The following is a 27,111-nucleotide window of genomic DNA, read 5'->3' on the forward strand; positions in this document are numbered from 1 at the left end:
GCCAGGGCAGGCGGCTGGCCCTCTTCCCTGTCCTTTGGACACCAGCGGACACCCTTCTGCCTGCCCTCGCCAGAGGCTTCTGAGAAGAGTGATGCAAGGTTTCCCCATCTCTGGGAAAGGCAGCGTCATCCCATGGCATCCCATTGGACTGCATCAGGGGCGGTGAGGGGTCATGCCCCGGGGATGGAGAGGCCAAGGGCAGCCGGAGAGGGAATGGCTAGGGTCCCTTGGGGCTCCAGAAATTGGGGAGGGGGCCTGCAGGTCCCCAGGAAGGCAGGGAACTGTGAATGGGGCTGATAGGGGATGAGGAGGAGGTTTAGTTTTGGGGCCCCAGGGAGCTGTCCAGGAGAGGCAGAGAGGTGGGCATTGCTCGCCTTCATCCCCTTGCGAAGATCTTCCTATTCAGGAAAGAGAGGAGATCAGTGGCTGCTGCACTTCATGGCTCTTGCTTCTTTTCACATGGACCTCAGACCTTACTTTGCTGTTTTGTGTGGGAATGGGGCCCCTTCCATGCGCATGCGCCCAAGATGGCTATTCCAGCTACTGTGAGGCTTTCTGTGGCCTCAGAGCAAGACTGGGGCCCTCTCTGCCCCCAAGGGCCTCCGATGCCCCTGGAGCCCAGCTGGGAGGCGGAAGGCCTCTGCTCCCTGGAGCCCTTGGCCTCTGCATTTCTGAGCCACCTTCGGGGGCCAAGGAGGGGAGGCTGTTCAGGCGGATCAGTGCCAATCGGAGGCCCTGGCGGGTTTGGTAGTCCGAGTACTAAGGGAGCAGCTGGGCCTTCGGGCCTTTTCTCCTGACGACAGAAGGGCCTTCTTGGCAAGGTCTGTCCGGAGGGGCTTCCTTTGCTTTCCCGAGGCCAGGAGAGGGCCACTCCGGTCTGCTGGAGAGAGAGGGCAGGGGAGGCAGAGGCAGAGGCAGCGCACGGAGGCCGCTCTCGGGGCGCAGGGGCTGCTTGGCGTTGGCCCCGGCTGCCAGCCGGCTTCGCGTTGACGACGACGGAGAGCCATCTGCCCAAAGCGGAGAAGGCGCTCTCCGCCGCTTCTGCTTCCAGACCCAAACCGAGCGGCGCCAGGCCCAGTCTCCCTCCCCTTCCCTCGGCCCACCCTGGGAAGAGCAGCCCGAAGGGGCCCCGCGCCTGCCTCCCTGCTTCCGCCTGAGTGACTCACTTCCTGTTCCTCTCCCCAGAGGCCTCCGCCTCCTCCTCGGCTGCAGCCCGAGTGACTCACTCTGGCCCCCGGCCGAGGCCCTCTGCCCACGGACCAGCGCCCTCCCTCCCTCGTCCTTAGCCCCGCCCCCTCTCAGCCCCGCCCCCGCTTCCTGTCCCTGGCGCCGGAAGTGGAGGAGGAGGAGGAGGCCCCGCCCCCGGCCCTCTTAAGCGGCGCCTCCTCGGCCTTTCACTCGGTCGGAACCTCCTCTGGGCCAAGGAAGGAAGGAAGGCGGCCCAGGGCCCCGGATGCCCAGGTAAGAGCGCTCCCGGGCCAGGCCTCCTCCTCCGACGGAAGGAGGGAGGGAGGGAGCGGCGGAGACGGAGGCCCTGGCCGGGAGGAAGTGACGACGGCAGCGGAGGAAGAGCGCCTGGCGGCCCAGAGCCCTCCGCGGGGCCCCTGCAAGCCCTGGCTCCGCCGCCGGGCCTCTGGGCTCTCAGGCCCACTTCCCCCGGAGCCCTGGCCGGGAGAGGGACTGACGGCGCCTTCGCTTCTCCTTTCCCAGGAGGGACCCCAGGAGGCCAGAGCAGCCGAGACAGCCGCCCTCTTCCAGGGCCGCAAGGGCCCATGTCCTCCTCCGCGGGCATCGCCACTGCGCCAGGCGCCCGGCTCCCGCCCGAGGACGCCCTGGAGCCCTCTTGGGGCGGCGGCGGAGGCGGCGGAGGCCCCAGCCTGGGCCCCAAGTGAGTCCGGCTGGCGCTGCGGAGGGAGGGAGGGAAGGAGGGAGGGTGGTCCTGGGCAGCCGCCGTCCCTGGCTGTCTCTCACCAGCGCCGTCTCTCCCTGCAGCCCCTTCTTCAGCGCCGCCTGCCGCCGGAGCCCATCGGCAGGGCCCCAGCAGGGCCGCCCCCGGGATCCCGGTAGGTCCTCCGAAGAGCCTCCCGCTGCTCCTGGCCTGGGGCAAGAAGGAGGCCGTGCCAGAGGCCTTCCATCCGGAAGGGGAGGAAAGACTCAGGGCAGCTGGGGCAGGGCTCCCCTGGACTGATCCCGGGGCACTCACCCTTCCCTTCCCTCCCTCTTTCCATGTCAGGCTCCGTCTCAGGCCCTGATCCAGGGGAAAGGCCTGCGGAGGATGCCTGGGCCCTTCCTGCCTGCCCCCATCTGCTGAGGCCCCCAGACCAAGAGCCTGCTTCTGACCGGAGGATGGAGCCTCTTGCTGCCGCTGCTGCTGCCATCCTGCTGGGCTTCAGCCAACTCTCTGCTTCCGATGAGACGCATCCGCATGCGCCCCCCCTCAAAGGTGGCCCCCTCCCAGCCGCATCCCCCAGCGAACGCAGCATCCGCCCGCTGCCCCCGCTGCCTCCAGCCGAGGAGGAAGAGGATCAGGATCGCCTGGCACACCGCAATCAGGAGGAGGAGGAGGAGGAGGCTGACCGGGAGGTGGAGTTCCTGACCAGTTCGGACACCGACCGCCTCCTGGGAAACAGCAGCCCCTCCACCTTCGCGGCTTCTGCGCAGGGACAGCACGGCTTCCGGGGCTGCGGCCAGGTCAACTATGCCTACTTCGAGGCCACCGCAGATGAGATGTCTCCTGGGGACTCTGCCAAGGCTGGCCCCAGCCTTCCCTCGGCGCCCCCTCCGCCGCCACCCCATCGGCTGCACCGGCGCTTACGCCGCTCGCACTCGGGACCCGCTGGCTCCTTCCACAAACCGAACATAGTCGTGCGGGTGTCAAACCAGTTCCGCCAGGTGTCCCCCACTTCAGATGACGATGCCAAACCGGAGGTGCCCCCCCGGGCCCCGATCCCGGCCCGGGCACTGAAGCCAGACTACCGGCGCTGGTCGGCTGAGGTAGCTTCGGGGGCCTACAGCGACGAGGACAAGCCCCCCAAGGTGCCGCCCCGGGAGCCTCTGTTTCGGGGGGACTCCCGGACGCCCAGCCCAAAGAGCCTGCCCTCCTACCTTCATGGAGTGATGCCCCCCACCCAAAGCTTTGCCCCAGACCCCAAGTACGTCAGCACCAAGGCCCTGCAGAGGCAGCAGAGCGAGGGGGCTACCCCAAGAGGACCCTGCATCCTGCCTATCATTGAGAAAGGCAGGAAAGTCAGCTCTACCCACTACTACTTGCTGCCGGAGAGGCCCCCCTACCTGGACAGGTACGAAAAGTTCTTCCAGGAAGCCAATGAGGCTGATCCCACCGGGGACATAGAACCTGGAAGAGATGGGCAGCCATGGAGAGAGAGGGAGGCCGACCCGGTCAGGTTGGCTCCGGCGTTGAGGGCCGAGCTGGGGGCCCCCATCAAGCGCAAGCATTTCCCCTGCGTGGTCTCTCCCTAGGAGCAGGAAGGGCGGCGACAGCGGCAGTGGCCATGGTGAGAGAGTTCATGCGCACAGCATGCCTTTGCGTGGGGGGCTTTGGGGCCCTGGCAATGCGCCATCCCTGCCCCTCAGCACACACAAAGAGCCCCTGAGCTGCTTGTGGACTCAAAGGGAGCAGAGGGAGATCTTTGGGGGTGGGAGTCGCCAAGGGCCCCCTCACCTGCGCCTGTCGTGCAGGACCCTCAGCGTAGGGAGGGGGGCTCGGCTTTCTGCTCTCGGTTGTACAGTCAAGGGAAGGTTTGGAGAAAGAATGGAGAGTGGCGGCTAGCCGGTTATTCCATATCCTAGAGTAATATATAGAAATATACATCTCTGTACATGCATATATAAATATCCATCTATCTGTAGAGAGAGATGTAGATATTAGAAACTTCCATGAGTAGGAACTGTTTTGCTGTCTTGCCAGAGAGGGGAATGGCCTCAGCAGAAAGTGGTGGGAGGACAGTTCAGTATTGGGGAAGGGGTGATGGGTCCCATTGAGGACGTTCTTTTTTTGCAGGGCGCACAGGGTCCTCTTGTGCCAGGAATTGCCAGGTTGCAAACAGGTTGCCTGGGAGGGGGCAATGTCCCAATTTCACATGCCCCTTCTCCCCGGCACCATTTAAGTGTGTTGCTTCACAACCTCAACAGCACCAGGAGCCATTGTGTTTGGGGTGCTAGGGTGCCTGGGTCTTCTCTTGCCTGGGCATTTGTGGTTCTCTGCCTACCTGTGCCATCTTAAGGAAGCCCATGGAAGACGGGTGCCTCACGAACTAAGGCAGCAGAGCTGCAAATAAGGCAAGGGGGGACCCCACCCTGCCCCATGGGACTAGCTCCTGTCCTCCCCAGAGGGACGGGTTGAGACACAGCTGAGTGGCACAAGCGGGTCTTGAGCCACCTCCTGCCCAGTGTCCAGCCGGTGGGAGAGGACGGGAAGGAGCCTGCTGTGCCCTTCAGCAGAAAGGCCTCTTTTCTTTGAAGGCTGAAGCCCTATCAGCATCTGCACCTACTTCTCCTCTCAGTGGCCTCTCTGACCCATTGAGGTTGTTTTGGGGGGAAGCAGTGGGGAGGGCAGCGAAAGGTGCTGCATTTTATCTCGCATGCTCTCCCCTGCCGCCACCTTGAGCCTCTTTGCCTTGGGGTCTCCCAGTAGCTGGAAGCACAATAAATGCCTGCAGTTTCAAAAACTGCTAGACAGAGCTTCCTCCCCACAAGTAAAACTTCAGGGAAGTAGTCTTGGTTCTGGGACAAAACTAAATGAAGGTGACATAGGTGTTTTTTAATTAATGCACTGAGGGTTGTGCATCCAGTGTACAGTATTGAGGAAGATGTAATGAAGATGTTCACTTTGTATTTTGGATATTGCCATATCTTGGATTTAATAAAGTTACTGTGTACTTATTTATGGTAGCTTGCAATCCCCTTGTGCTTTCTTGCCTGGCAGAGCGAAAGGATGCCTCTCATTTTGGTGATGTTGGCACTCTCTTTCAACGTACTTGCTTTCCTGTGCCTTCCCGGACACCCCAAGTGCTCCTGTGCCCCTCAAACCCCTGGGGGACTCACCCAAAGTGGCACATGGTGGGGGGCTGCTCTGCTTGGTGATGGGGCAACAGTGGGAGTTGATCCCTTGTCCGCATCCAGGAGAAGGGGAGTGCATGCTGTGAGAATGTAATGATGGCACTGGGAGGCTGATGTCCCTGGAGATGTGGGGCAGGGAGGAAGGCCAGGTGCTGCTGGTGGGGCAGCAGAGGGCTTGGGAGGAGGGGAGGGGATGGCCATGGGAGCCTGGGGGGCAAGTGGGGAGGGAGACAAGGCCAGATTTGCAGTGCTCCAGTTTACAGTGCTCAGTAGCGTCTGGGGCACAGGCAGCTTGGAACCATGGGCCCTTTCTGTGGTCAAGAGTCCAACTGGGCTTCCATCTGGGAAGAGAAGGCTTCTCACCCAGAGTTTCTGCAGCTGGGCTTCAGTTTTTGGGCAAGGGGCTTGGAGGATGAGGAGAGCCCTCCATGCCTGAAAGGTAGCAGTGCTCCCACCCCCAGCTTCCGCTGCTGCCACCTCCGCCCATCCTGTGGCGTAATTGAGGCCCAGCATAATCCCTGCCCACATGCCAATTTCCCTCAGCGCACCATTTCCGCCTCACACTCCCAAATTACAGGCGTGGAAGCCACAGGATCTCCAGGAGGCGGCTCTGCAGCCTCACGCCAGCCACCCTCCTCTCCTCAAGTTTGCCTCTGTGGGGAAAGGGTGCTCACCGAAAAGTGCTCCTGGCCTTCAGCCAGAAAAGCCTCCTCCTCCAAAACGGCACTAGGGAGGATCCAGGGCAAAGGACAGGAGGGTCCACTGGGCTGATTGAGGTGGTCTCCCTGCCAAGCCATTGCCTCTGTGGAGCAATGACCAACAAGACTGATTCACAAAGGCCACATCTATGGGCTCCTGGCCCCGAGGCAGACAGTGAGAATAATGCTTCCTTGACACCTGGGAATGGCTGAGGGCTAGGAGGGAGAGAGATGTGCTCTAGTGAGAAGAGGCACTGTCTGTGCCAGCGTTGCTCTTTTTCTCCAGCCAAGGGGATGCACACACATGTGGGTAGAAGGGGATGTGCTATGGCTTAAGTGCCCAGTTTGACCACTCCTTGGGTGCTGTTTGGTCTGGTTCTGTCCTGAGACGCAGTCCACATGGCAGCAGGGGCCCAGGATGCCTCTCTCCCACCACAAGAGTGCTTTGCCCTTGGACTGGAGACCCCCGTCTGGAACCAGAAGTGAGCAACCTCCAGGGAAGGTCAGGAAGAGTGCCCAGCCTGATGAAAACCTGGTGCCAGTGGGTTCTGCCCTAGATTTTACATAGGTGCCAACCAACCCAGAATCTGACTCTGAGGGTCTCATCTGTGACCAACCTTTGGGGAACCAAATGCTGACTGCTATAAAGAGGCGTGGGGAGCCTTTTGCCCCTCAAGGGGCACATGGGCTGTGGGGGCTGACGTCCCCAAAAACTTCACCATGTGGTTGTGTTTTTGAGGGCCTGACAGAGTTGGTGAAGGCAGAGTAGCTCTCCTGTTCTGCAAAGCCCCCAATCCCAGCAGCAGCAGCAGCAGCTTCTCATTGTCTGAAATGCCATCACCAGACTTTAAAAATGGAGGCTGGAATAACTCAGAAATGAAGGGGTTTGTCTTCCGGTGCCTGAGCCACACTTGCCTGTCCGGTTGCAACGCCTCTTCCAGGAACTGAGGAGATCAAGGACCGGATAGTTGCCATGGCTGGGCCAGTGGCACTAGTGGGCGGCTGATGAGCCGCAACTGGCACTGTGGGCAGGTTGTTCAAGAGACGCTGCCTTGCAGGGAGGGCAGACAGACAGCCTCTTTCAGAGGATGTGGGATGAAGAAGCTGGCGCCAGCATGGAGACCTGTGGGACTGCCTGAGGGCGCCTCAAGAGACAGCGCAGACACACACCGGCTGCCCTGCGAGGGTTGCTGTGGCGCTTTTAAGAAACGCGCTTCACTTTCCCTTTGAGCGCCTCTTGCTTTCTGGCCTTTCTTTGGAAGCTGCAGAGAAAGTTTCTCTGCTTAGTCTTGAAACCCAGGTGGGGCTGCGGGAGCCCCGGCTGCTGCCTCCTGGGCCCCACGGTCCCCCAGGTGGGACAGCCAGGCCTTGGGGGAGCCCCCCTTGCCACCAAGAAAGAAATGGGAGGGGGAAACCGCTGCTGCAGCAAACACCATTGCCCACCTGCCTTTTTGCTTTGTAGGGGCCAGGGCAAAGCCAAGCTTGCTGGGAGTCCTGCCAGCCCACTGAAACCAGAGCAGGACTGTCTGCCCTGCCACCCATAATTTGAGGAGATTCCCTTTGTTTCACATTGTGTCTTCCATTTGCATTTTCAACTAGTCAAGCCTGGTCACTTTAGAGGGAGGTCAAAAGTGCCAGAGGTATGCTAAAAGGCAGCTGGAGGAAGCCCTTCCACCCCCTCCCCGTCTTTGGCACACCCTTCGGGACGGATGGATGGATGCACTTGGTCAGGAGGTCTGCAAGGGCTTTGGGGGTGTTTCATCCTCAGAGGCTGAAGGTGCAGAGAAAAATGTACCTAGCTGGAAGGCTGCCTTCCATATATTCTCTTGCCACCTATTACTATCATGAAGGAAACAAAGGAATACATTTTGAGGAAATAGGAAATGCTTGGGAGCCATTAAAATGATTGAATTAAAGCCTCTCCCCTCCTTAAGGAGGCAAGAAGTGGACCACTGGCCCCAGGAGGCAATACATCGATAATGGGAGTCCTACTTGCCTGATTCAAAACTCAAGCCCAGGGACGGTTTGAACCTTTAAAGCCCAAAGCAGGGTCTGGGTCAGGTCACTGCCGCTGCCTCCTCCATTACAAATGGAGCCCTGACTCTTGAGGTGGCCACCTGGGCTCCTTTTAAGAGTCCTTCTGGCTAGTGAGGCATGGTGGGCATTTGCCCAGACTCCCCCATTTCAGTTTTACTATAACCACTGATGAAACTCATTCAGTTGACTTCATGTTGTTTAAGGCAGACTGCGAAAACCTGGTTGGGGGGGATTTAAGCCGTCTGGGGCTGGCAGCTGAGATGGAGACAGCTTAAGCCCTGCCTCCTCTTGGGCTGCTTTGAGTATTTTCTGCAACTGGTACTTGAAAGCGTTAACCACAAACTTCCAGGGCACAAGGTGCCTATGGGGCAGAAGCCCTCTTTTATTGAAGGTGAACAAGACTGATAATGGGGAGAAGGGTTGTGGGTGAGGAGGCAAGCTCCATTGTGGCATCAAGGCACCCTCCCTCCCTGCTACTGGCAACAAAATTCACTAGTTGGCTCCAAAGACAACTGCCATCTCCACACCGAGGCAGCCACCCCTCACCATGATACCCTTCCTGTGCAACTGGACTGAGGCGGCTCTCTCAGTGGGGGGCAGGCAGGGTGCCCCTAATCTTTCAACACCAGGGGAGCCTTCACCTGGGCGGCCACCTCCTTCCCCAGCAGCTCTTCCACAATGGCAAGGCCAAACTCAAAGCTGGTGCCAGGTCCACGGCTGGTCAGGATGTGCCCATCCTTCTCCACACGATTTTCAGAGTACTTGTAGTGGTCTGAAGAAAAAGAAAAGGCCGGCCTCAGGGACAGAAGACAAACAACCCAGAGGGACAAAGGACTTTGCATGGGCACCTGAGGGGCTCCTAGGTCAGGCATCAATTCTGTTCTCCAGGACTTATGCCTTTGGTGTCACCCAGCTGCTCACGGAATGGGAATGTGCGGCTCACCAGAAATCTGCAGAGAACTATGTTTTACTAAGCACACAGAAGGTCCCCCCACTTCCCCCTGCCCCCCTTTGGGCACTTACCTCCGCTCATCATCTTGTCCTTGGCCAGGGGGTGCGTTGTCACTTTCCTTCCGAACCCTATTCCATGCGCCAGGAGAGCCGTGGGACCTGTAGAAAGCCACAGGGAGGAAGGGCCGTCACATGCAGGCGCACACTTTCCGGGCATGGCACATGCAGGGGACACACAAGGAGGGGAGCCAAGGGGCTAGTGTGCATTTCAAAGCCTCCAGTTATACTATTAGAGTTCAAAAATCCTCAGGCTCAAGAAACTAGGTTCAAGACCAAGCATCCCTTGTAATGATCCACCCCTCTCCTGAACATTCATCTCTGAATGAAAGCATGCAAGTGTCATGCTACAGTTCCACTTCTAAAAAGACTACATAAAGCAGGAAGGAAGTGCAAGGGCCAGCTAGTCCACTCCCATTCTGCCATGTAGGAAGACACAAATAAAGTACTCCTGGAAGACACCCCCATCCAGCCTCTCTTTAAAGACCATGGCCAAGCAGGGATTCGAACCCTGGTCTCCAAATTATCTGATCCCCCCCCCTGCAAAAAATATGCAGCAGCAGCTGCTGTTGCTCATGTTTGTGATGGCAGCTTCTGCATCCTCCACAAGTGCAGCTGAGGGCCTCTGGCTCCATGGAGGAGAAAGAGGAAATGGAAAGTGCACCAAACTGGCTGGATTTGTAGCTGATTCAAAGAAGATTCCAGCCCCCTCCCCACAATCTCTAGCATCAAATCGCTAATGCCGAAAATGACGACACACACTTTATCACTTCAGCTTCTAATACCACCAGAGGAGGTATGGCCAAACCACGGAGCTGATGAAAGCACCCAGCGGAAAGCATGATAAGGCTTTTCTGGGTGTGCAAATTCCTGTTTATGCAAAAGAAGGAGGAAGCCCCTTTTGAGCTCAGCTCAAAACCTTCTGCAGGGGGAAAAAAAAGCCAAAGCCCTTCTCAGGCCAAGCTGGGGCTCCTCAGGTCTCGGGGTGTTTGAAGCGGGGCTCCAGGAATCAGACTATCAGAACCATCTGCCAGAAAAAAGCCAAGAGGAAACCAAAGCCACAGAGAAGGAAAAAACGTTTCTCAGCAGGTAGCAAACACCCACGGCCAGCTTCCGGGCTGCAAAACAAGACGTCAATGGGGCTGCCTGCGAGAAGGTTGCACCACGCAGGGAGAGAGGGCGGATGGGGGCCACTGGGGGTTTCCAGCTCAGACCCACCCCATGTGCCCCACCCCCAGCAACACACACTGAAAGCACCTATATGGGCCTACAAATTGCTAGCTCCATTGCTAGCAGTGGGGCAGTCGCCTGCCACAGGCCCGTCTGGCACCATTCCCTCTGTGGCCAAGTTGTGGGGGGGAGCACTCCCTCAGCCCTCCCTTGGACCTGGGACCCAAACAGGGAGGGGACTCCCCTGGACTGCCAAATACCATTGCCCCCATTGCCCTTCTTTCTCCCTGGGAAAAGGCCTTTCCCCAAGTGACCCAAGCCCATGGGTCACAGGCTCTGGGAGCGAGGAGGGAGTGGGGTCCGGAGGAGGCAGAGGATTCTGCTCTGAGAGAAGGAAGCTGGTTCCTGGGAGGAAGGTACTGGGGGAAAAAGTAGGCTCCATCTAATGGCAGTGGGGCATTGCCTATGTGTGTTTGTGGGCAGTCAGCACAGCCAGGCCTCTTTCATCTGCCATCCAAGCCCAGGAGGACAGCAGTGACCGTCATGGGCAGCATTCTGCAGCGGTGCAGGGACATAGCCAAAGGTGGGGGGTCTTGGGTCTGGACCCCGTCCCTTCCATTAGAAAAATGAATGGTGTGTGCTGCTGCACCGCTGCACCCAAGCCCCATTATAATGGTGGCACTTAGTCTGGACCCCCCCTCCTTCCTAAAATCCTAGCTAGGTCCCTGAGTGGTGGCCAGAAGGGATCTAGTTACCCCCCCCCCCAACCTTCCCTGCCCAGATGCTGCCCTCCATCCAGATAAGCAACAGAGGAGGAGGAGGAGTAATCCTAGCCTGGCAGCATCCAAAGGGCAAGAGGTACCAGAAGGTCACGCTGGCACAAATGGCTGCCTGATCAGCCAAGGGAGTGCAAGGTGGGCCTCTCAGCCAATCTGGCCAAAGAAGGAGGGGGCTGGGGGGGGGGGGGGCACGGCCAGCTAAGCCCCTTCTCAGAAAGTCTCCTGTTTGCCTTCTGCCTCAAGGCCTCCTCCTGGCACACAGACCTGCTTTGCCTCAGGAAAGAGGCAACCTAGGCATCCGGGGCCTCAAGCTCTCCATTATCAGCTGGGCCCCAGAAGGGCAGAGAGCAAAGCCTCCGGTCTGATAACAGGAACCGGATCTTTAGATGGCTCTCCTGGTCTCAGAGTTTCCACTGAGCTCCCATGCTTCCCCTGGGGCTCCCCACGGCCGCAGCACCAGCTCAGGAGGGCCGCACACGTGGACCCTTTGCCCCCCAAACCTTGTGGGGGTCTTGGGGCCCCACCTGCGCAGATGGCTGCGATCAGCCCTTTCCTGGCATCCTGGTCTTTCAGGACTTCCTTCACCGCAGGAGACTGCAAGGAAACAAACACGGGATGAAGACAGGGCTTCGTTGCAAGCGGCAAAAGCGCACAATTGGCAGCACATGGCCCTTAAAGGGAAAAGGAAGCTGGGGGGGTGCACCCAACAAGGAAAGGGGCCCAAGGGCCATCTCCCAGAGCGCCAGTCGGTCCAGCTCAGCCCAGCGCCCCTCAGGAAGAGAGCTAATGTTGGGGGGGCAGAGAAGACCCCGGGGCCCTCAAGTGCCTTTGTGCCCCCCCCAGGGGCCCAGAGGGGGGTTGTGCCGAGGAGAGAGTTGTGCCTTTACCTGGCAGAGGTTCTGGGCTCCCAGGTTCCCTCCGGGCAAGAGCACCACGTCGAAGGGGCCCTGGAAGGAAGCAAGGAAGGAAGGCCGAGAGAGAGCCGGGTCAGGGGCAGCCCCGGCCGCCCCGCCGCCAGGGAGGGACCCAGGGGCCCAGAACCCACCTGCTTCCGGGCGTCCTCCAGGCTGGCGTCCGGGCAGATGAGGACGTCGCGGCTGCACCGCACCGGGCCTTTCCCGGATACTCCGGCCACCGTCACCGAGACCTAAGGGGAGGAGGAGGAGGAGGAGGAGTGCTGCTCAGCCCAGGCCCTAGGCCCTAGGCCCCAGGCCCGCCTCCCGGCCCCCCCCGCCCCCCCCCCGCCCCCCCCCCACTGACCCCTGCGCGGCGGAGGAGGTCTGCGGGGATCACGGCCTCCATCTCCTCCGCCCCTTCGGCCAGAAGCAGCAGCGCCCTCCGCGAAGCAGCAGCCATCCCCGGCCGCCTTCTCCTCCTGCTCCTCCTCCTCCTGGATCCTGCTGGGACTCCTGGCTCTCAGTCTCCGTCGTCTGCCTCGGCGGCGCATGCGCAGAAGGAGGGGGCGTGGCCAGGGCCACGGAGGGGATGCCGGGAGCGGTAGTCCTGGGAGGTTCCTCCAGTCGCCCCTCCGGGACGAAGGCAGCGCCTTCCTGGGCGAAGACTCGGCCCGTTCCTCCGCCTTCCTTCGGATTTGCTCATCTCCTTTGTACGCCGCCTTCCTAAAACATCGCTACAGCCTGAGGCCCAAGGTGTGTTGTTGTTGTTGTTGTTGTTGTTGTTGTTGTGTGACTCGCCAGGAGCCCCCTCCTCCCCCTCCCTCTCTCCCCGGGGATCCCCTGCCGCCGCCGCCGCCGCCGCCTCCCGTCACGTGACCCTGCGGTGACGTCCCAGCGGGGACTCCCTCCCTCCCTCCCTCAAAAGCGCCGCTCTGCCCCTCCGCCCCACAGAGGCCCCGCAGGAGATGGAGGCGGAGGGCAGGCTGACTGCCCTTCTGCTGCTGATGATGATGCTCCCGGGGTCCCGGGGCGGGGGGGCGAGCCTGTCCCGAGGGTGAGCGGGGGAGGCGGCCCCTTCCTTCCTCCCTCCCTCCCTCCCTCCCTTCCTTCCTTGCCTCCCTCCCGGACTGACCCTTGCCTTCCCCGGCGTCGGGGCTCTTGCAGGGACCTTCCGCGCGTACCCGGAACCCGACGGCTGCCTGCCCTGCGACGTCTGCGACCGTGAGTCCCTGCCTCCCTCCCTCCCTTCCCTGGGCTCCCTCCTCCTCCGGGGCCGCTGCCTCCCTGCCTGCCTCCTTCCCTCCAACCTCTTCCCCTCTTGGCTCCCGATGCTGCAGAAGGCCGGACCTACCTCTCCCGCTGCAACGCCACCGCCAACGCCGTCTGCCGCTGCCCCCCGGGGAGGACCTGCGGGGACAACGCCTGCCTGCCCTGCCCGCACCAGGACCAGCACCAGGAGGGCTGCCCCCCCGGGAACGGAGCCCAGCCCCCGGACAGGTGAGTGGCCCTGGCCAGGGAGAGAGCGAGGCTCCGGGCCAGGCCCCGCCAGCCCAGCCCAGCCTCCCTCTGGCTCTCTCTCTCCGCCCGCAGGCTGCCAGAGCTGCCCCGAGGGAGCCTTCAACGCCCGCAGCAGGAGCAGGGACCCCTGCCGCCCCTTCAGCCGGTGAGTCCGACGCCCCCAGAGCCAGGCCTCCCTCCTCAGACTCCCTTGTTCCCCTTCTTCAGATTGGAATGGACTGGCCGGGTGGGATAGTTGCTGACCAGTGGTTGCTTTGGCCAGGGATTTCCTAGCCATTTCAGGGGTCCATTGCCTTCCTCTACACAAGACACACATCATGAATGTGCCGGGCGGCAAAAAAGAGCCCTCGGCAGCCGTGGATTCTGCATCGGCAGATCTGACCCTCCGTGGCTTGGAAACATTGCAATTTTAGAAAATCCCGGCAAACAGTGGCCTTGCCATTTGACAAGGGCCCCAAGGGACAGCCCCATTGCGCCTGATGGAGTCTGAGTGGCCAGAGGCTTTGGGGGCTGTTCAGGAAGGCCTAGAAATCAAGACTCAGCCTCTGAATGAAATGGCCATAGACAGGATCACAGCGGCACACTTGCCAGAAGCGACTCAGGATGCGCCAGCGCCTTGTTGATGCTGAGATTCTCGGCTGGAGGCTGGCTCTCTTGGCACAAAGGCTGCTGCTGGGCTGAAGGTGCCTTTCTTGGGGGTTTCCATGCCCCTCTGGGCTTCCCTGCAGGTGCCCCGATGACCGGATCCTGAAACCTGGGACCAAGGAGAGCGATGTGGTTTGCCAGCCAGAGCCAACCCGGCCCCCCATACCAACCACGGGGGTCTCCCCCATTAAGACGACAGGTATCAGTGGTGATAGCGTCATTATTATTAACAGCGATGACTCCGGCTGCCTCCCGGCTGCCCTTCAGAGTCTCCTGACCCAGCAGGGGCTGCAGGTCCATGGCCCCCTTTAAGGGCCACCAAGACCAACGCAACCCATGGCACCCCCTTCCCAGCTCCTGAGCCCCTCCTCAGGCAGCATGGACTCTGCTGCTTGGGCAACCTTCAGAGTGGCCTTCAGGAGCCAGGAGCGTGCCCAGTTCACAGGGCAGGGAAGCAGCGGCTGCTTCTGCTGCTCAGGCGGGGCGGGTGGGTCTGGCATCCCCAGAGGCAGGCGCAGAGCTCTTGGCTCTGGCAGGGCCTGGGCCGGCCTTTGAGATGCATTCTCCTCAGCTCCTCCAGAAACAGATGGCCAGATGGTCCCCATTGCCATGTCCGTGGCAGCCCTGCTGCTCTGCCTCCTGGCCCTGTGCCTCTCCTGCCTTGTCTTCAGGTCATGGGCCCAAGAGAAGTCCCAAGAAGGAGGTAAGGCCAGCCTGCCATCTGCTTGCTTTCTTGGGGACCGTCCTGGGGGTGAGCACTGGCCGTTTTGACCCACAGGAGTATGGGATGTAGCTGCCCCACATCTTGGCTTTCAATTCTTGGAAGAATGGGCAGCTCGTCCTCCCCTCCCTTTGGTCAGGCGCTGGCTTCCATGCCCCAGAAAGGTCAAAAATGAGACCTGGCAGCCCCCAAGGGGCCAAGGATGGGCCCTTGGCGGTTCCCCCTCCGTGGGTCTTCCCTGATGTAGGAACTTTTGGGTGATGCCAGCTGGGGACTCTGGGTGTGAATCCTGGGGGTCTGGACTGGGAGGACACGGCAGGGTTGGCTTGGGGCCCTGATCCTTTCTTCCCAGGACCCCACAGCTGCCTCTCACGGCCTCTGCTCTCCCCACAGGGTCTGCCTGCCATGGTCAGCCGGCCCAAGAGGTGGACGACTGCAGCTACTGCTACCCAGAGGAAGAGGAAGGCGGCGATGGCTGCAGCAAAGCCTCTGGGGCAAAGTGGGAACTGCTGCTCGAAAAAGTCCCCTAAGGAGCCCCCCTAGCTCTGCTCAAGGGGCCTTCCTCAGGAGGGAGGATCCTTCTACCAAAGGAAGAGGGGCCCAAGAAGAGGAGCCCCATAGGAGATTTGTCTTAGATGCGAGAGGGAGTGTGTCTGGAGCGGGTCCTTGAGCTTCATGGGGCAGAGGTTCCTCCTTCTGCTCAACCAGAAAGAGGGGTTCTTGGGCTGCCCCCACCTGAGACCTCCTCCTCCCTTGGGCCACCACTCCTCTCTTTCAGGACTGGAGCCCCCTCTGCTTTCTCTAACCCCATGACTGGGCCTTCCTTCCTTCCTTCCTTCCTTCCTTCCTTCCTTCCTTCCTTCCTTCCCAGGGGCTGCTTTGCTTAGTCCAGACCTGCTCTGGAGGCTCCAAGATTCTTCCAGACTGCAGATACGCCTTCAGTCCTGGAGGGCATCTGCACTCAGCAGTTACAGCAGTTTCATTTTGCTTTAGCTGTTATGGCACCTGGGGAGGGGATGCTCAGAAACTTCACCTTGTATATGTATATATGTTTGCATATGTGTGTGTGCATGCTTCCTAGCTGCAGGGGATTCAAAAGGGCTCTTCCCAAACTGCAACCTCCCCACCACCACCACCATGGAGTGTCTGGACAGATGGAGCCACAAAGGCGGGTCACGTGCCACCAAACTGCCACTTTTTGTGAGTGCCCTGGGCTTTCAGGGAAGAGAAAGTGCCAGCTGTTCCTGCCAACGCCACCAATGTGGTCGTGCCATCCTCTGTCATGGCACATGGCAGTAGCTCTGCCCCAGGTCCTCCTCTTGTCTGGCTCTCTTCGTTACTGGGGGGGGGGGGGGCATCCAGGGGACAAGGCCCTGCTTTCAGGTTTCCTGAGCCCCTTGGGCACCAGTGCGGAGCCCCCGTCGACAGAAGGCCCTGTCCGCTCTCTCTCCCCCTTCAGATACACACTCGTTCCATCCCTGTGAAAAGGCCAAGAGTTATGACTTGCTGCGGTGCTCTCCTTCCCACCTCTTATATGAGTCTGAGTCGGCTCCGGTGGTTGAGCCAGTGGAAACATCTGGTCTGTGTGCTTGGAGCCAAGAGGCGGGTGACGACAGCGGCTGTGGTGGCATGTACCCTCACACGCCGCAGAACCAGGGCTGATGTTCACCCACCGCAACCGGAGGAGGAAGCTGGAAACATTTTGACAGCACCAGAGCCTCCTCTCCTCTGCCGTCACCATGGAGGGCCATAGACTTTCCAAGCCGCCTTGAGAAACTGTGTGGCCACCAGTGAGGTCTGTGTAATGTGTGTGTGAAAATCATGCCCTCCCTGAGAAGGTCAGGGCTGCTGGAGAAGCACCACCTTGTGCCTGTGATACTGCAAAAGATATGCAGAAGTAGTGCTCTTAAAAGAAAAGGCTTCCAGAAGTGTGATCTTGTCCTAAATTTTATATGATGTGATATTTTTTATGGATGGAGAAAGAAGGAAGTCTTGTCAGAAGCCCTGCGTGCCACTTGTTGGGATGGGGACTCTCTGGGGGCTCCTTGGAGAGGAATAAATGCTTCCAAGGAGTTGCTGGTGGCCGTTCCATTCCTCCAGTTTGACTTTTCCTCGGACCACCTGCCAGGGCTGTCCATCCTTCCAACAGCCCAGACTTGCCTTGGCAAGCACAGCTCTTGCAGGCCTCCCTCCTGGACCCTCCTTTGGGGTCCTAGCGGCCAGTGTGTGTTGGTGGGGAAGGCACTGACCCCCCTTCCATGGCTGCAAAGGTCAGTGACCCCTCTCAGTGACCATTCTGTGAGCGTCTCCCTGCGAACATGGGCAAGAAATGTGCAAGAACTAATTCTTATATAAGGGCACCTTTATTTTTTAAAAAAAAAATATGCACGCACAAGCATAGAAAAGACATAAATACACAGAGAGAGAGATTGAGAGTAAACTTGTTTTCCAGAAGAACAAAGCAAAAAGGTTTAGCACCAGATGCAGCTGCTTTTCTTGTAGCCCACACTCCACCACCACCTCTAAGTGTGGCTGGATTAGAACCTCCATCATACCTCCAGTCGGCATGGCCAATGGTTATGTGGGTGATGGAAGATGTAATGCGCACAGCATCTTTCTCCAGTGCTTGAAGCCAAAGGGTTGCTTCCTGAAGGGGCAGAAGGTAGCCTGGAGCCCTCCTTGGCCAGCTGGCCCAGGGCCTTTGCTCATGTCCTCCACTGAGTCTCAGGTACAGGACGATGCCCTCATGCCCCTCTTGAGCAGAGATGGAGGCTCTCTTGGGAAATGTATGCTATATCCCAACACTCTCCCTGCTGGAAAGAGCTTGCCCACCCATGTGCAGCCCATGTGTGCATGAATGGAGTTCAGAACGACCCACGCTGAGAGGTGCTCATGTGTCCTTGGACCCGGAAGGCAGGGGAAGGACCTAGCAAAAGGTCTCCAATCCAGTTCTTTTGACCTGCTCCCCAAAGGCAGCCACATCCCCACCGTTTGCTTCTGCTTTCCTGGAGTCTCACCCAGAGTGCCTGGGCAGGAGGCTCCTCTGCTGCCAAAGCCCCTGCCATCAGACCCTCACTGCTGCTTGCAGCCTTCTCTCTTCTCCCTGGACTTCTGTTGGCCCACGTTTTCTGGATGTCGTTTTGTTGGGGACACAAATGGAAGGGCTGCAGTTGCCTCCAAGCAGTTGAAGAATCTGTCCACAGGGAGAGGGCTGCTTGGGGCAGCAGCAGAAGAAGCTGCACAAAGGAGGGAGAAAGAAGAGAGCATGGCTCCAGCTGCCCACCTGGCAACCCCCCACCTCCTTCCCAATGGCCAGTTCTCTAAAGGCTGCCTTTTAAGGGGAGAGTGTTGAGGAAGATGGGGTGGGGGGCCTGGTGGAGAAACCCTCCCCTCCTGCAGCGCCAAAGGTGCCCTGGGCACAAACCCCGCCGAGGTCCCCCCCCCGCGGCCCCCCCCCCCCCCCAGTGCCTTGGTCTGCCACAAGGTGCAGAATTGCCGGGTAAATGCTGGATCCTGACAACCGCAGGAAAAGGGCAGTTGTTCCTCTGCCACCTTCAGCAAGGGAGGGTCACAGAAAGCACAGAAGCAGTGCCTGCAAATCACCAAGAGGCAGGGAGAAAAGTGGGACCGCAGCGCTGCAGCTGGAGGCATCCAGACCAGCCATGTGGGTTGTTTTACCCTGCTGCCATGTGTGCCACAGTCCAAGCACCAATGAAACCCTTCTCAGATCCCACACAGATACCACTCCAGGCCACCATCAGCAGTGAGGGAACCCTGCTTGGAGCAGAGCGGCACCTCTCCCTCCCCTTCTCCTTGTCTGTCCATTCTTGGAGATGATGGGTCTACCTTGGGGACAAAGGGCAGAGGCCTCAGAGGGAAGGCAGTCCAGCGCTTTGGCTCTGAATGTTGGGTCCAGATCTTCAGCAATATTTCGGCAAAGTGGCCACCTGAGGGAAAAGCAACAATGTGAGGCAGCTCACATAAAAGAAAGACCCTAGCCACAGTTGCATGACAATAATAGGGCTGTGCGCATCAGAGGAACAGATAATAGTCCTTTTCCTGAGGATTCTAGGTTCCTCGATGGTGCACAATACCTGAGATGCCAAGTACTGGGGGAGATTACAGGGCAAGGACCAATTGTTGGCATTATTGGAAAATCTCTGTCCAACTCCCCTGATAGTGCGTCCTAATTCCTAAAGACAAGAATTGGGTTCAAGGTTTCCAATTTCCTCTCCCCAAAGGTGCCCCCTGTTGTGCGGTACACCAGCTCACCCCCTGCAGCCAACTGTGTGGCCTTCTGGCGTGGGCCCCTCCAGTCTCTCCAGGGGCTGGACCCAAATGGCGGTGGCTCCGGCGGACATGAGCTGGCCCCTTTGGCTCTGCTGGGCCTTCTGGAAAGGGCACCAGAAGGAAAACCAGGAGGAAAAAAAAGTCAGAAGTCAGACAGAACAGAAAGGCAAGAGCTCCTCCTCCACTGCCCCCCACCCCAATGGCTTAGGATCTGCCTTCCAGCCCCTAAATTGGCTGATTTTGGCAAGGGCTGGATGGCTTCCAAACAGAGCTGCCCCTTTCTGAGGCTGAGCCTCCAGTCAAGGTGGGGCAGATAGAGGGCTCCTCCTTGCAGGAGAAGAGGCAACTACTTTGAGAACCCCCCCCCACATCACCTCTTGGCTGCAGCCGCCGCTGGGCCCCCTCTGCATCGGCTGGGTGAAATGGTGTGGCCCCTTGCTGCTGAGGGCCACCGACTCCTGGCTGGGCTTCCTCCAGTGTGCTTTCATCTCCTGGCCCTGGATGTAATGTGCAATCTCCTGGAGGCAGGGAGGGGGATACATGGGCACCCACATCATCCCCATTGCCTCCAGAGGGCTGGTGGAGATGGCCTCCCCATATGTCTTCTTGGTCTCAAACACTGCCGCCCAACAACGAGGCCTAAGGATGCCAGTCTTGGGCTCAGATGCTGAGAGCAGTCCCTTCTGGGACACACTGCCAGCCCCACCCGAGACCTTTCTGGGTTCCCCCCCCCCCCATCTCCAAAGGCCTCCCAAAACCAGGAGGTTGGTCAGGGCTTTCAAAAAGTCTGTGAGGGAGGCAAGTCCATGACCAGCAGCCCCCTCCCCTGACCCCCCCTCAGCTTGATCCTTACCCCCCAACAAAGCAGGAGAGGGCAGGCCTCCACGACCAGCTGCCAGGCAACCTCAGTTGGTCCCTGGACCCACAATATCCCCCTGGGAGCTGTCCAGCGGTCTGCCTCTTGGTCTCCCCTCCTCCCTCTACCTCGTCTTGTGCTACTTGGGCGGCTCTGTAGTCCTCTCTCTGCTCCTGGCTCCTCTGGGCTCTCTGCAGGTGGCAAGGGGAAAGGAGTCACACCTCATGGACCCTGTCCCACATCGCCCCTCTGCCCCACCAAGGAAGCCACAAGGCCTCTGGTTGCTTGGGCTGCAGCTGCCCTCTTGTGCAGCCCCTTTCCTGCCCAGAGAGAGGGGTCAAGGGAGGGATCCTCTTACCAGGCGGCTCCACTCTTCCTCTTGCAGCTTCCGGGCAAGGGCCTCATCCCGCCAGAGCTGCTCCTGGGTCTGGGCCGCTCTCCGACCAAGGGGCTTCATCCTACACACTGAGCCCAGACAAGGAGAAAGGCAATGGTCAGAGAATGAAGCGCATCCCTGAGAGGACAAGGCCCATGGGACACATGGCTGCCCTTTCACGGTGTTTGCGGCAGGTACATCTTCTGTGGCCTGCATGCACAGGGATTGGGGAGGGAGCCTGAGGAGAGGGCCCCTGAAAGAGCTCCTGAATGGGGACAGGGACCCTTGCTGGCCCCCTAGGGGCCCTGGACTTTGAAGAGGCCCCTGTGGGTCCATTACCTCCGCTGCCTTGGCCGTCCCGATCCTGGCTTTCAGACGATTATCCTCCTCCCTACCTTTGGCAAAGCTCTCCTTCCAGGCAAATCCACCTGGGCCTCAACTGCTCTGTCTGCTCCACCAGGGAGGAGTGCAAACAGGTCCAGGCAAGCCTGGCAAAGGCAACCCGGCATCCCAAGCCAAGCCACAGCCAGGCAGACGGGTGTGTGGGTGGGCAGGCAGGGGCCTGTCTGTGCCAGCCTCTGCTCCACCATCTGCTCCTCCCCACTCTCCTCTCATACACTCAAGACTCCAGGTTCTCTCTTAAGACACCTGTGAGGGCTGCTGAACCCAGCAGGAAATGTTCAACCCCAGCAAATCCCCCACCCATATCTTCTGGGGGGCAGTCTGGCAGGGCACCTGGGGCTGGCTAGGAATAAACTGGCAGGCCACTATGCAGGGCACCTGGTCCCAACGCAAGGGAAGAGAGGGAGCCCAAATCTCCAATAGGTCCCCAGCCCAATTGAAGTGCCTCTGGCCATGGTGCAGGGGGTACCTGGCCTCCTTCCACCTCCTTCCTCCCTCGGAGTCTCTCTGCTCCATCTCACTTTGGATGGCTCCATCCATCTTCTCCCTTGGAGGGTTGGGGGAAGGAAGGGCAGGGGGAGGCACCATTTATGGGGCACGTGCCACAAAAAGGGCACCCCAAGGGGCCTGATGAGCAGAGGGGAGCTCCAAGGCAGGCAGCCCCCCAGAGAGGGGGCAAACGATGGAGTCCAGTGCTGGGGAAGGGACTCCCCCCCCCCCACTTTGCCAAAGCAGACTCAGCCAGACTGGCCTTCTGGCCCTGCAGCCAAAAGGGTCTGAATAATGGGGGCAGGAGGTCAGGGGGCCCTTCTGGGCCTTACTCTCTTTCTTTTCCAGCAAGGCAGGAGGGTCAGCCCCATTGCCTGCCTTCCTCCCCCTCCTCTCCAGGGTCCATGTCCTGCTGCCTCCCCCCACAAGCCCAGTGGTGGTGAATCAGATATTGTCAGGCCATGTGTGTGGAGGGAGTGGGTCAGTGTTTTTGCAATGGGGGCAGCCTTGACGTCACATGATGAATCACCAGGACATGGAGGGGGGGAGACAGAGGGGGAGTGCCTCTTGCATTGCTGCCAAGAGGAGCCAACCTTGAGAACGTCCCCAAAACATGGCTAGTTCCTCTGAGGGGGAGAGAGAAGCCCCTCATGAAAACCAGGGCACTTGGCTCCAGAGGTGAGCCAGGACTCCATTTAATTAACTTGAACAACAAAAGGAGCAGCAAAGACGTCAGTGGCAGCCATCCAGGCCTGGAGGTGCCAAGCCCACCCCCCAAATGGGAACAGAGGAGGACCCACAGGCGCAAGGTGCCGCCTTCGGAGGCTGCCTGAATTAGTGGGTGCCTCCAATCTGGGCTCCCTGGAAGGAAGGAACCAGGACAAAAAAGTGATGGAGCCAAAGGAAGGGAAGGGGGGGAGCCCAAAGGGGGAAGGGGCCAAGGCGTTGCCCCCCATCCTCACCCCACATACTTTCCTACAGGCAGCGGGCCAGAGCTCAGTCTTCCAGGACTGCAAAATCCCAACACATTGCAGGGCCTGGCCTCCCGGGGAGCCCCCATTCCCCCTTTGGCCAACCTGCTAGGAGCCCCTTGTGTGGGGAGAGCCAAGGTTGCCCCTTCCCAGCACAGCCTCAGGCTGACATCCAAACTGTGGGTGGGCAGCCTGAGCCTCTGAGCTATTTTTACAGGCCCCCGCTATTAGGCCAGGCAGGAGGGAATGCATGTTGGAAGGGGGCTCACACCTTGAGCTTTGTTGTGGTAACATCGAGAGGGTGGGCTTATGTGTTTGCGCTTGCATGCACACACACACGAGTGTGAGTGTGTATAAGGCAACCAACAAAGTTTGTGTGTGTGTGTGGTCTAGCATATGCTGTGATTGTGCAAGAGAAATGTGTGATGCAGAAGTTACAAGCGCAGGAGGGGTCCCAGCTGGTGCCGGAGCCAAAGATTTGAGAGAGATTGGGGGGTAGGAAGGCGCTAGATGAGACGTGAAAGGGCCTGGATTTTCCAGGGGAGAGTGGTGTTTTCATTTGGCGGTTCCCTTCTGGATGAAATCGGCCTGTATGGCTTCACAGCCAGTCCCCAAATGTGGACAAAAGGGGCCGCACTGCGTGTGGTTTGTTGCCGCAGCGTGGCTCGGCTGGCAGCCCCTCCGGCCCTCCATTCGGCTCTCTTTTGGGGAGTTTGGAAAACAACAAAAGTCTCCCCGCCCCCGGTTCTCCTGCTGTGTTTTATTGTGACCTGCAGCAAAGCTTCTAAAAAATAATGTGCATGCCTTGCTGTTATTTATCTTGCGTTCTGTATAACTTTGTGCTTTGCACTTTACACTGTTGCATAAATGTTAGCAACAAATGTTAGCAAGGAAGCATCACTGGACAGCTGCAAAAGTTGTCTGTGTAAGCTGAGAAAGTGGAACGGAGTGAGGCGGGCCTCTGTCACCAGGCTGATGAGCTCTGGAGTCCTTTTTTGCAACATTAACAACTGTCCAATGGAGTGAGAAAGTTAGCTTGCTGGATACGTTTTGGTTACTTATGTAGTTTAACGTTTAAAGATGGGAAAAGAGTAGCTCTTGCTCTTGCTGGCCAGGCTGTGCTCTCCCCATGGTCCACCACTTGCCTGCCCTGCCCTGCCCTGCTTCCAGCCTCGGCTTCCCTCCTCAGAGCTAGTGATGCTGGGCAAGTCCTCTCCAAAAAGCTGCCAAAACCCCCCAGGGGATACTGGTACTAGAATCACTGAGAGGGCCAGATGCAGGCAGATGTGCCCATGACTTCATCTCAATGCTTATTTTCTTATCACGGGGAGAAGGCTCCCACAGGAGCCTCTGGGGGGGATCTCCTTCATCCGTCTCCCCAAAGGCAGGGCAAGGGGTGGCAGTGGGGCTGCCGTGGGGGCCCTTGCCATTGGCTCTTGCCTTGCGTCAGGCCTGCCTGGCCCATCGATCAGCCTTGCCATCCTCTGGCCATCACTGCCAATGACACATCCCCATCCTTCATTAGGGTGTGATTTATAGCTGGAAGGTGCTCTCAGATTTTTATGTCCAATTTATAAACTTTCTTACTCCCCACCCTCCTCCTTCTGTTACTGCGTCTGTCCGCTTTGTCCATCAGGCAAGGAGACGGGTAATTTATTGACTGAAAACTGCGTGGAAGGATGACATCAACGCACCCAGTGCTGTGGCGTGTGTCCCGCCTGCGGACCAGGCGCCCATTGGAGGAGCTGCTGGGGTGGAGGTGGCGGGCGTCACCGGGCCACGGGGGGAAGAGACCATATAGGCCCAGGGTGGAGGCCACTTGGGGAGAAGCCACGCCGGCTGGCCAGGGGTCCCAAGCCAAAGGCAGCCGCTGAGTTCAAGGCATGCAGGTGGGCAGGATGGAGAAGCTGGGCTGGATCTGCCTCTCCCTGGCCAGCCTCACTGGGCCGGTCTGTGGGACGCTCTCCCCTGTGGCCATGACCAGAGACCTCACCTCTTGGCCCCCGGGTAAGTAAGAAAGCCCTGGCCCTCCCTCTCGATCCTCTCCAGTGGCACTTTTCCACTGGAGGAGAAGACCCCTGGGCAGTGGCAGGGCTTTTATGAAATCCAAGTGACCCAGGTGCCTATGACCCCTGCCCAATTGTGGAGGGCTGGTGGGAGACGGTGGGGACACTCAGTGCTGTACCCATGGGAATGCTGGCACTCCCAGGGCGGGAGACACTTGGAGGAGCTCAGGCCCCTCTGTCAGGGATGCCACCCAAGAATGAGGCTTCAGGGCTTGGTACACCTTCCTTGCATCCACCCCTCCTCTGTCACTGCCAGGCATGAGTCGTATGGATGTATCCAAAGGCATCAGCTGCCCAGCTTTTCACCTTGATGCCTAATCATTGTAGAAGGGCTCTCTCACCAGCCCCCTTGGAAAAGGCAAGGTAAGGGGTGCCATGGGTTAGTGAGGTTCCCTCATGGGTGGCCTGTGGGCAGCCCCTCTCTTCCCTTTACCCACCACCTGCTGAAGGGCATAGGTGACCTCCTCCCTTTGAGAGCAAACCAGGAAAGGCTGGTGGAGAAAGCCTCTCACACAAAGCCCAGGAGATGCTGCTTGTGCTGTTGCAGGATTTGCACCCTGGAGCACCAGAGAGCTGAGGTGGGGGGCCATCCTTGGGCCAAGTGAAGGAGCAAGCCCTGAGAGGACAGATAGGAAGAGCTGGCTGGGTGCTTGACAGACAAAAGGGATGCCAGAAGGCCTCTGTGGGTTGCTGCTGCTGCTGCTGCTGCTGGGGTTTCCATTGCAGAGGTCTCAGCCAGATTAGCCCTCGATGCCAAGAAAACCCATTTTGGGGGCCTCCCTTCTCCCAGAGGGTGAGGGGCCCAAAGTGCTCATTCTCCACAGGAAGTCTCTGACTCCTCTTGCCCCCAAACAGCACCTGATGGAGAAGATGCCAGGCTTGGTCTGGAGGAGCTGAACAGCCAGAACCGGGGGGTCCTTCGGCAGAGCCTGGCAGCATTGCTGGGCCTCGAGGAAGATGATGACCCTCCCAGCAAAACAGGTGAGACCAGGAGACCCCTTGGCCACCTCTCCCTCCCCAGCCAGTCATCCTGGGCAAGTCTGTTCATCCTGCCAGCCCCAGCCAGCCCCCCTCTTGCATGTCTCCTCTCCCCAAAAGAGCCGCTTGATCATCTCTCTGCCTCCCTTCCAGGTCTCCGGCCAGACAGCTTCCAGCCAGAAAGCGTCAAAAAGGTAAGAGGGAGCCGCCACACTAGGGGCCAAATCCTGTCTGCTGGACAAGGGCACCTTTCCAAAAACACCCCACTGATGGCCGTTGGCAGCTAGCTCAGTTGGCACTAGGTGGCCAGTTATGGTTGGGGAGAGGAGAGGCTGGCTTGAGCCAAGTCCCTGAAGACCCGTGACCCTTCAGGGCTACTGTGGCTACTACTAGTCTCTTAGTCCATTGGCTGGACATCCTGAGAGTTTCTTCCAGAGGAAAGATCTGGCCAGGTCAGAACTGCCAGTGGCTCATCCCTTCTTGGCCAGGTGGCATGGGAGGGCGAGGCTGGCAGGAGAGGAGGCCACCTTGGCTGCACTGGTCTGAGATGGGAGATGCCCAGTAGGGATGGAAAGGAGATTTGTCATTATTAATTCCCAGGTTGAAAAACAGGCTTCCCAACAAATGGGAAACTTGGTTGAGAAGAATAATGGGCTAGCAAGAATATTCATATTGCCTGAAATATCGTGGAAAGACATGGCTCTTTGTACAAAGACATGTTTTCTGTGCAGCAGAAACATCCCTCCACACCATTTCAGGGTGTTCATATGTGGGAAGAAGGCTGGGGAGGAACATCCGTTTCTCCAGCAGTTAAAAAACTACCCCAGTTCTTCATCTTCACATGCGAGGACAAAACAGTGAACCATTTGCCTCCTCTTTAGCCCAGCGTTGCCAGCTGGCTTTCCCCTCCTTCAGCCCCTCTGCAGGCTGGACCCTTGGTGCAGGGATGTAGCCAAGGGGGGGGGGGTTTCTTGGGGTCCAGACCCCCCCCCTTCCATTAGAAAAATTGTGTGTGCTGCTGCGCCGCCGCACCCAAGCCCCATTATAATGGTGGCACTTAGTCTGGACCCCCCCCCTTCCTAAAATCCTAGCTACGTCCCTGCTTGGTGGGTTTCTCTTTGTTGTCTGCTTCTTTCAAAATGTGCCCACTAAAAATCCGCAAGAGCCTGTGTTTGGCATGAATGGGCTCCACTCTTTGCTACTGGTTCCTTCTCGAAGGGTGGTTTGCCTCTTTGCAGCCCTTCCTGGCCCAACCTGACCTCTGCCCCCTCCGTCCTCTTCTGCTTCTCGCCCTTTTTTTGCCCAGGTGCTCCTCGCAGGCCTCCCCCGGGCCATGCTCCTGAGCCGCTTGCTGGCGAACAACAGAAAACAGTACAAGAAGCGTGGCAACCTCTCCGAATGCTTCTGGAAATATTGCGTGTAACCGTCTGGGAGCACCAGGTTCTCCTCTGGCTGGGCTCCCGGCCCCGGCCATCCCTCCTTAATCCATGATGTGATCAAGAACTGTGTTCGATCCCTGCATATAGACCTGTAGCCTCTCAGCCATGGCTGAAATAAATGACATCTGAAGTGGCAAAACTGTCCATGCTCCTGGCTGTCTGTGGGATGAATAAACCTCTGCTTGGTTTTGCTAAACACCTTGTTGGCCAAGTTCTTTCTTCTCCTCCCTGCCAGGGCACATGGGTGGGCAAGAGGGGTGGGCATCTGTACCTTTTCTTCCCAGGAAGGGTAAGCGCTTCAGCCAAGCAAGTGGGCCCTTTGCCAAGGAGGGGCCCCAGACTGGGCCTCTAGAGCCGATCAAGGGCAATGAATGCTTTCATTCCCTCCTCCCAAAAGGGCACGGCCATCCTCATCCAACACGGTGTGTACACATGTGCTTCTAGGAAAAGTCTGCCCCCCTTTCCTGTGAAAACTACCCCTTCCTCCATGACAATCCATAGTAGGAAATGACTCAAAAGATGGCAACCTGGCAGGCTATGCCCATCTCCTCTATGCCCTCCCCGCTTGAGAACGGAGCCATTACGAGAGACTGGGTGGCCCTCATCCACACGCTTGAGGTGGTGCCAATGCGTGGGCAGAGCGCATGCCCCACACTCATCCGGTGGGAGGAATGAACGTGGGCAGAAGCAGAC

At 58.8% G+C, this 27,111-nt stretch overlaps 5 protein-coding genes across 7 annotated transcripts; 3 read left to right on the forward strand and 2 right to left on the reverse strand.

Annotated features, from left to right (window-relative positions):
* The first annotated feature begins 769 nt into the window (after nt 1-769).
* Nucleotides 770-4,911, forward strand: ERRFI1 (ERBB receptor feedback inhibitor 1). The gene is made up of 5 exons (XM_042478077.1): nt 770-1,244; nt 1,294-1,461; nt 1,711-1,888; nt 1,993-2,063; nt 2,234-4,911. Exons 3-5 carry the CDS (start codon nt 1,773-1,775, stop codon nt 3,478-3,480), a joined length of 1,434 nt encoding a protein of 477 aa, XP_042334011.1. The 5' UTR covers nt 770-1,244; nt 1,294-1,461; nt 1,711-1,772; the 3' UTR covers nt 3,481-4,911.
* A 3,256-nt stretch (nt 4,912-8,167) lies between these two features.
* Nucleotides 8,168-12,167, reverse strand: PARK7 (Parkinsonism associated deglycase). The gene is made up of 6 exons (XM_042478557.1): nt 12,032-12,167; nt 11,817-11,918; nt 11,659-11,718; nt 11,296-11,365; nt 8,838-8,924; nt 8,168-8,586 (listed from the first exon to the last, which is right to left on the reverse strand). Exons 1-6 carry the CDS (start codon nt 12,125-12,127, stop codon nt 8,426-8,428), a joined length of 576 nt encoding a protein of 191 aa, XP_042334491.1. The 5' UTR covers nt 12,128-12,167; the 3' UTR covers nt 8,168-8,425.
* Nucleotides 12,035-16,623, forward strand: TNFRSF9 (TNF receptor superfamily member 9). The gene is made up of 7 exons (XM_042478556.1): nt 12,035-12,420; nt 12,832-12,888; nt 13,005-13,164; nt 13,258-13,330; nt 13,914-14,029; nt 14,402-14,533; nt 14,945-16,623. Exons 1-7 carry the CDS (start codon nt 12,217-12,219, stop codon nt 15,079-15,081), a joined length of 879 nt encoding a protein of 292 aa, XP_042334490.1. The 5' UTR covers nt 12,035-12,216; the 3' UTR covers nt 15,082-16,623.
* A 1,000-nt stretch (nt 16,624-17,623) lies between these two features.
* Nucleotides 17,624-20,492, reverse strand: LOC121936360. Of its 2 annotated transcripts, XM_042478554.1 has the most exons (7): nt 20,413-20,492; nt 20,056-20,162; nt 19,826-19,888; nt 19,216-19,359; nt 18,824-18,942; nt 18,398-18,498; nt 17,624-17,787 (listed from the first exon to the last, which is right to left on the reverse strand). In XM_042478554.1, the coding sequence occupies exons 2-7, from the start codon at nt 20,152-20,154 to the stop codon at nt 17,624-17,626; spliced, it is 690 nt and encodes a 229-aa protein (XP_042334488.1). In that variant the 5' UTR covers nt 20,155-20,162; nt 20,413-20,492. The 2 variants fall into 2 exon arrangements, with proteins under 2 accessions (XP_042334488.1, XP_042334487.1); XM_042478553.1 differs by lacking the exon at nt 20,413-20,492 and having other exon boundaries at nt 20,056-20,409.
* On the forward strand, nt 18,942-26,606 carry LOC121936363 (urotensin-2-like). 2 transcript variants are annotated; one of them, XM_042478559.1, is made up of 4 exons: nt 18,942-23,942; nt 24,857-24,982; nt 25,133-25,173; nt 26,286-26,606. In XM_042478559.1, the coding sequence occupies exons 1-4, from the start codon at nt 23,819-23,821 to the stop codon at nt 26,400-26,402; spliced, it is 408 nt and encodes a 135-aa protein (XP_042334493.1). In that variant the 5' UTR covers nt 18,942-23,818; the 3' UTR covers nt 26,403-26,606. The 2 variants fall into 2 exon arrangements, with proteins under 2 accessions (XP_042334493.1, XP_042334492.1); XM_042478558.1 differs by having other exon boundaries at nt 20,806-23,942; nt 24,857-25,173.
* The last annotated feature ends 505 nt before the right edge of the window (nt 26,607-27,111 follow it).

This window comes from Sceloporus undulatus, chromosome 7, assembly GCF_019175285.1.
Source record: "Sceloporus undulatus isolate JIND9_A2432 ecotype Alabama chromosome 7, SceUnd_v1.1, whole genome shotgun sequence".
Lineage (NCBI taxonomy): Eukaryota > Metazoa > Chordata > Lepidosauria > Squamata > Phrynosomatidae > Sceloporus > Sceloporus undulatus.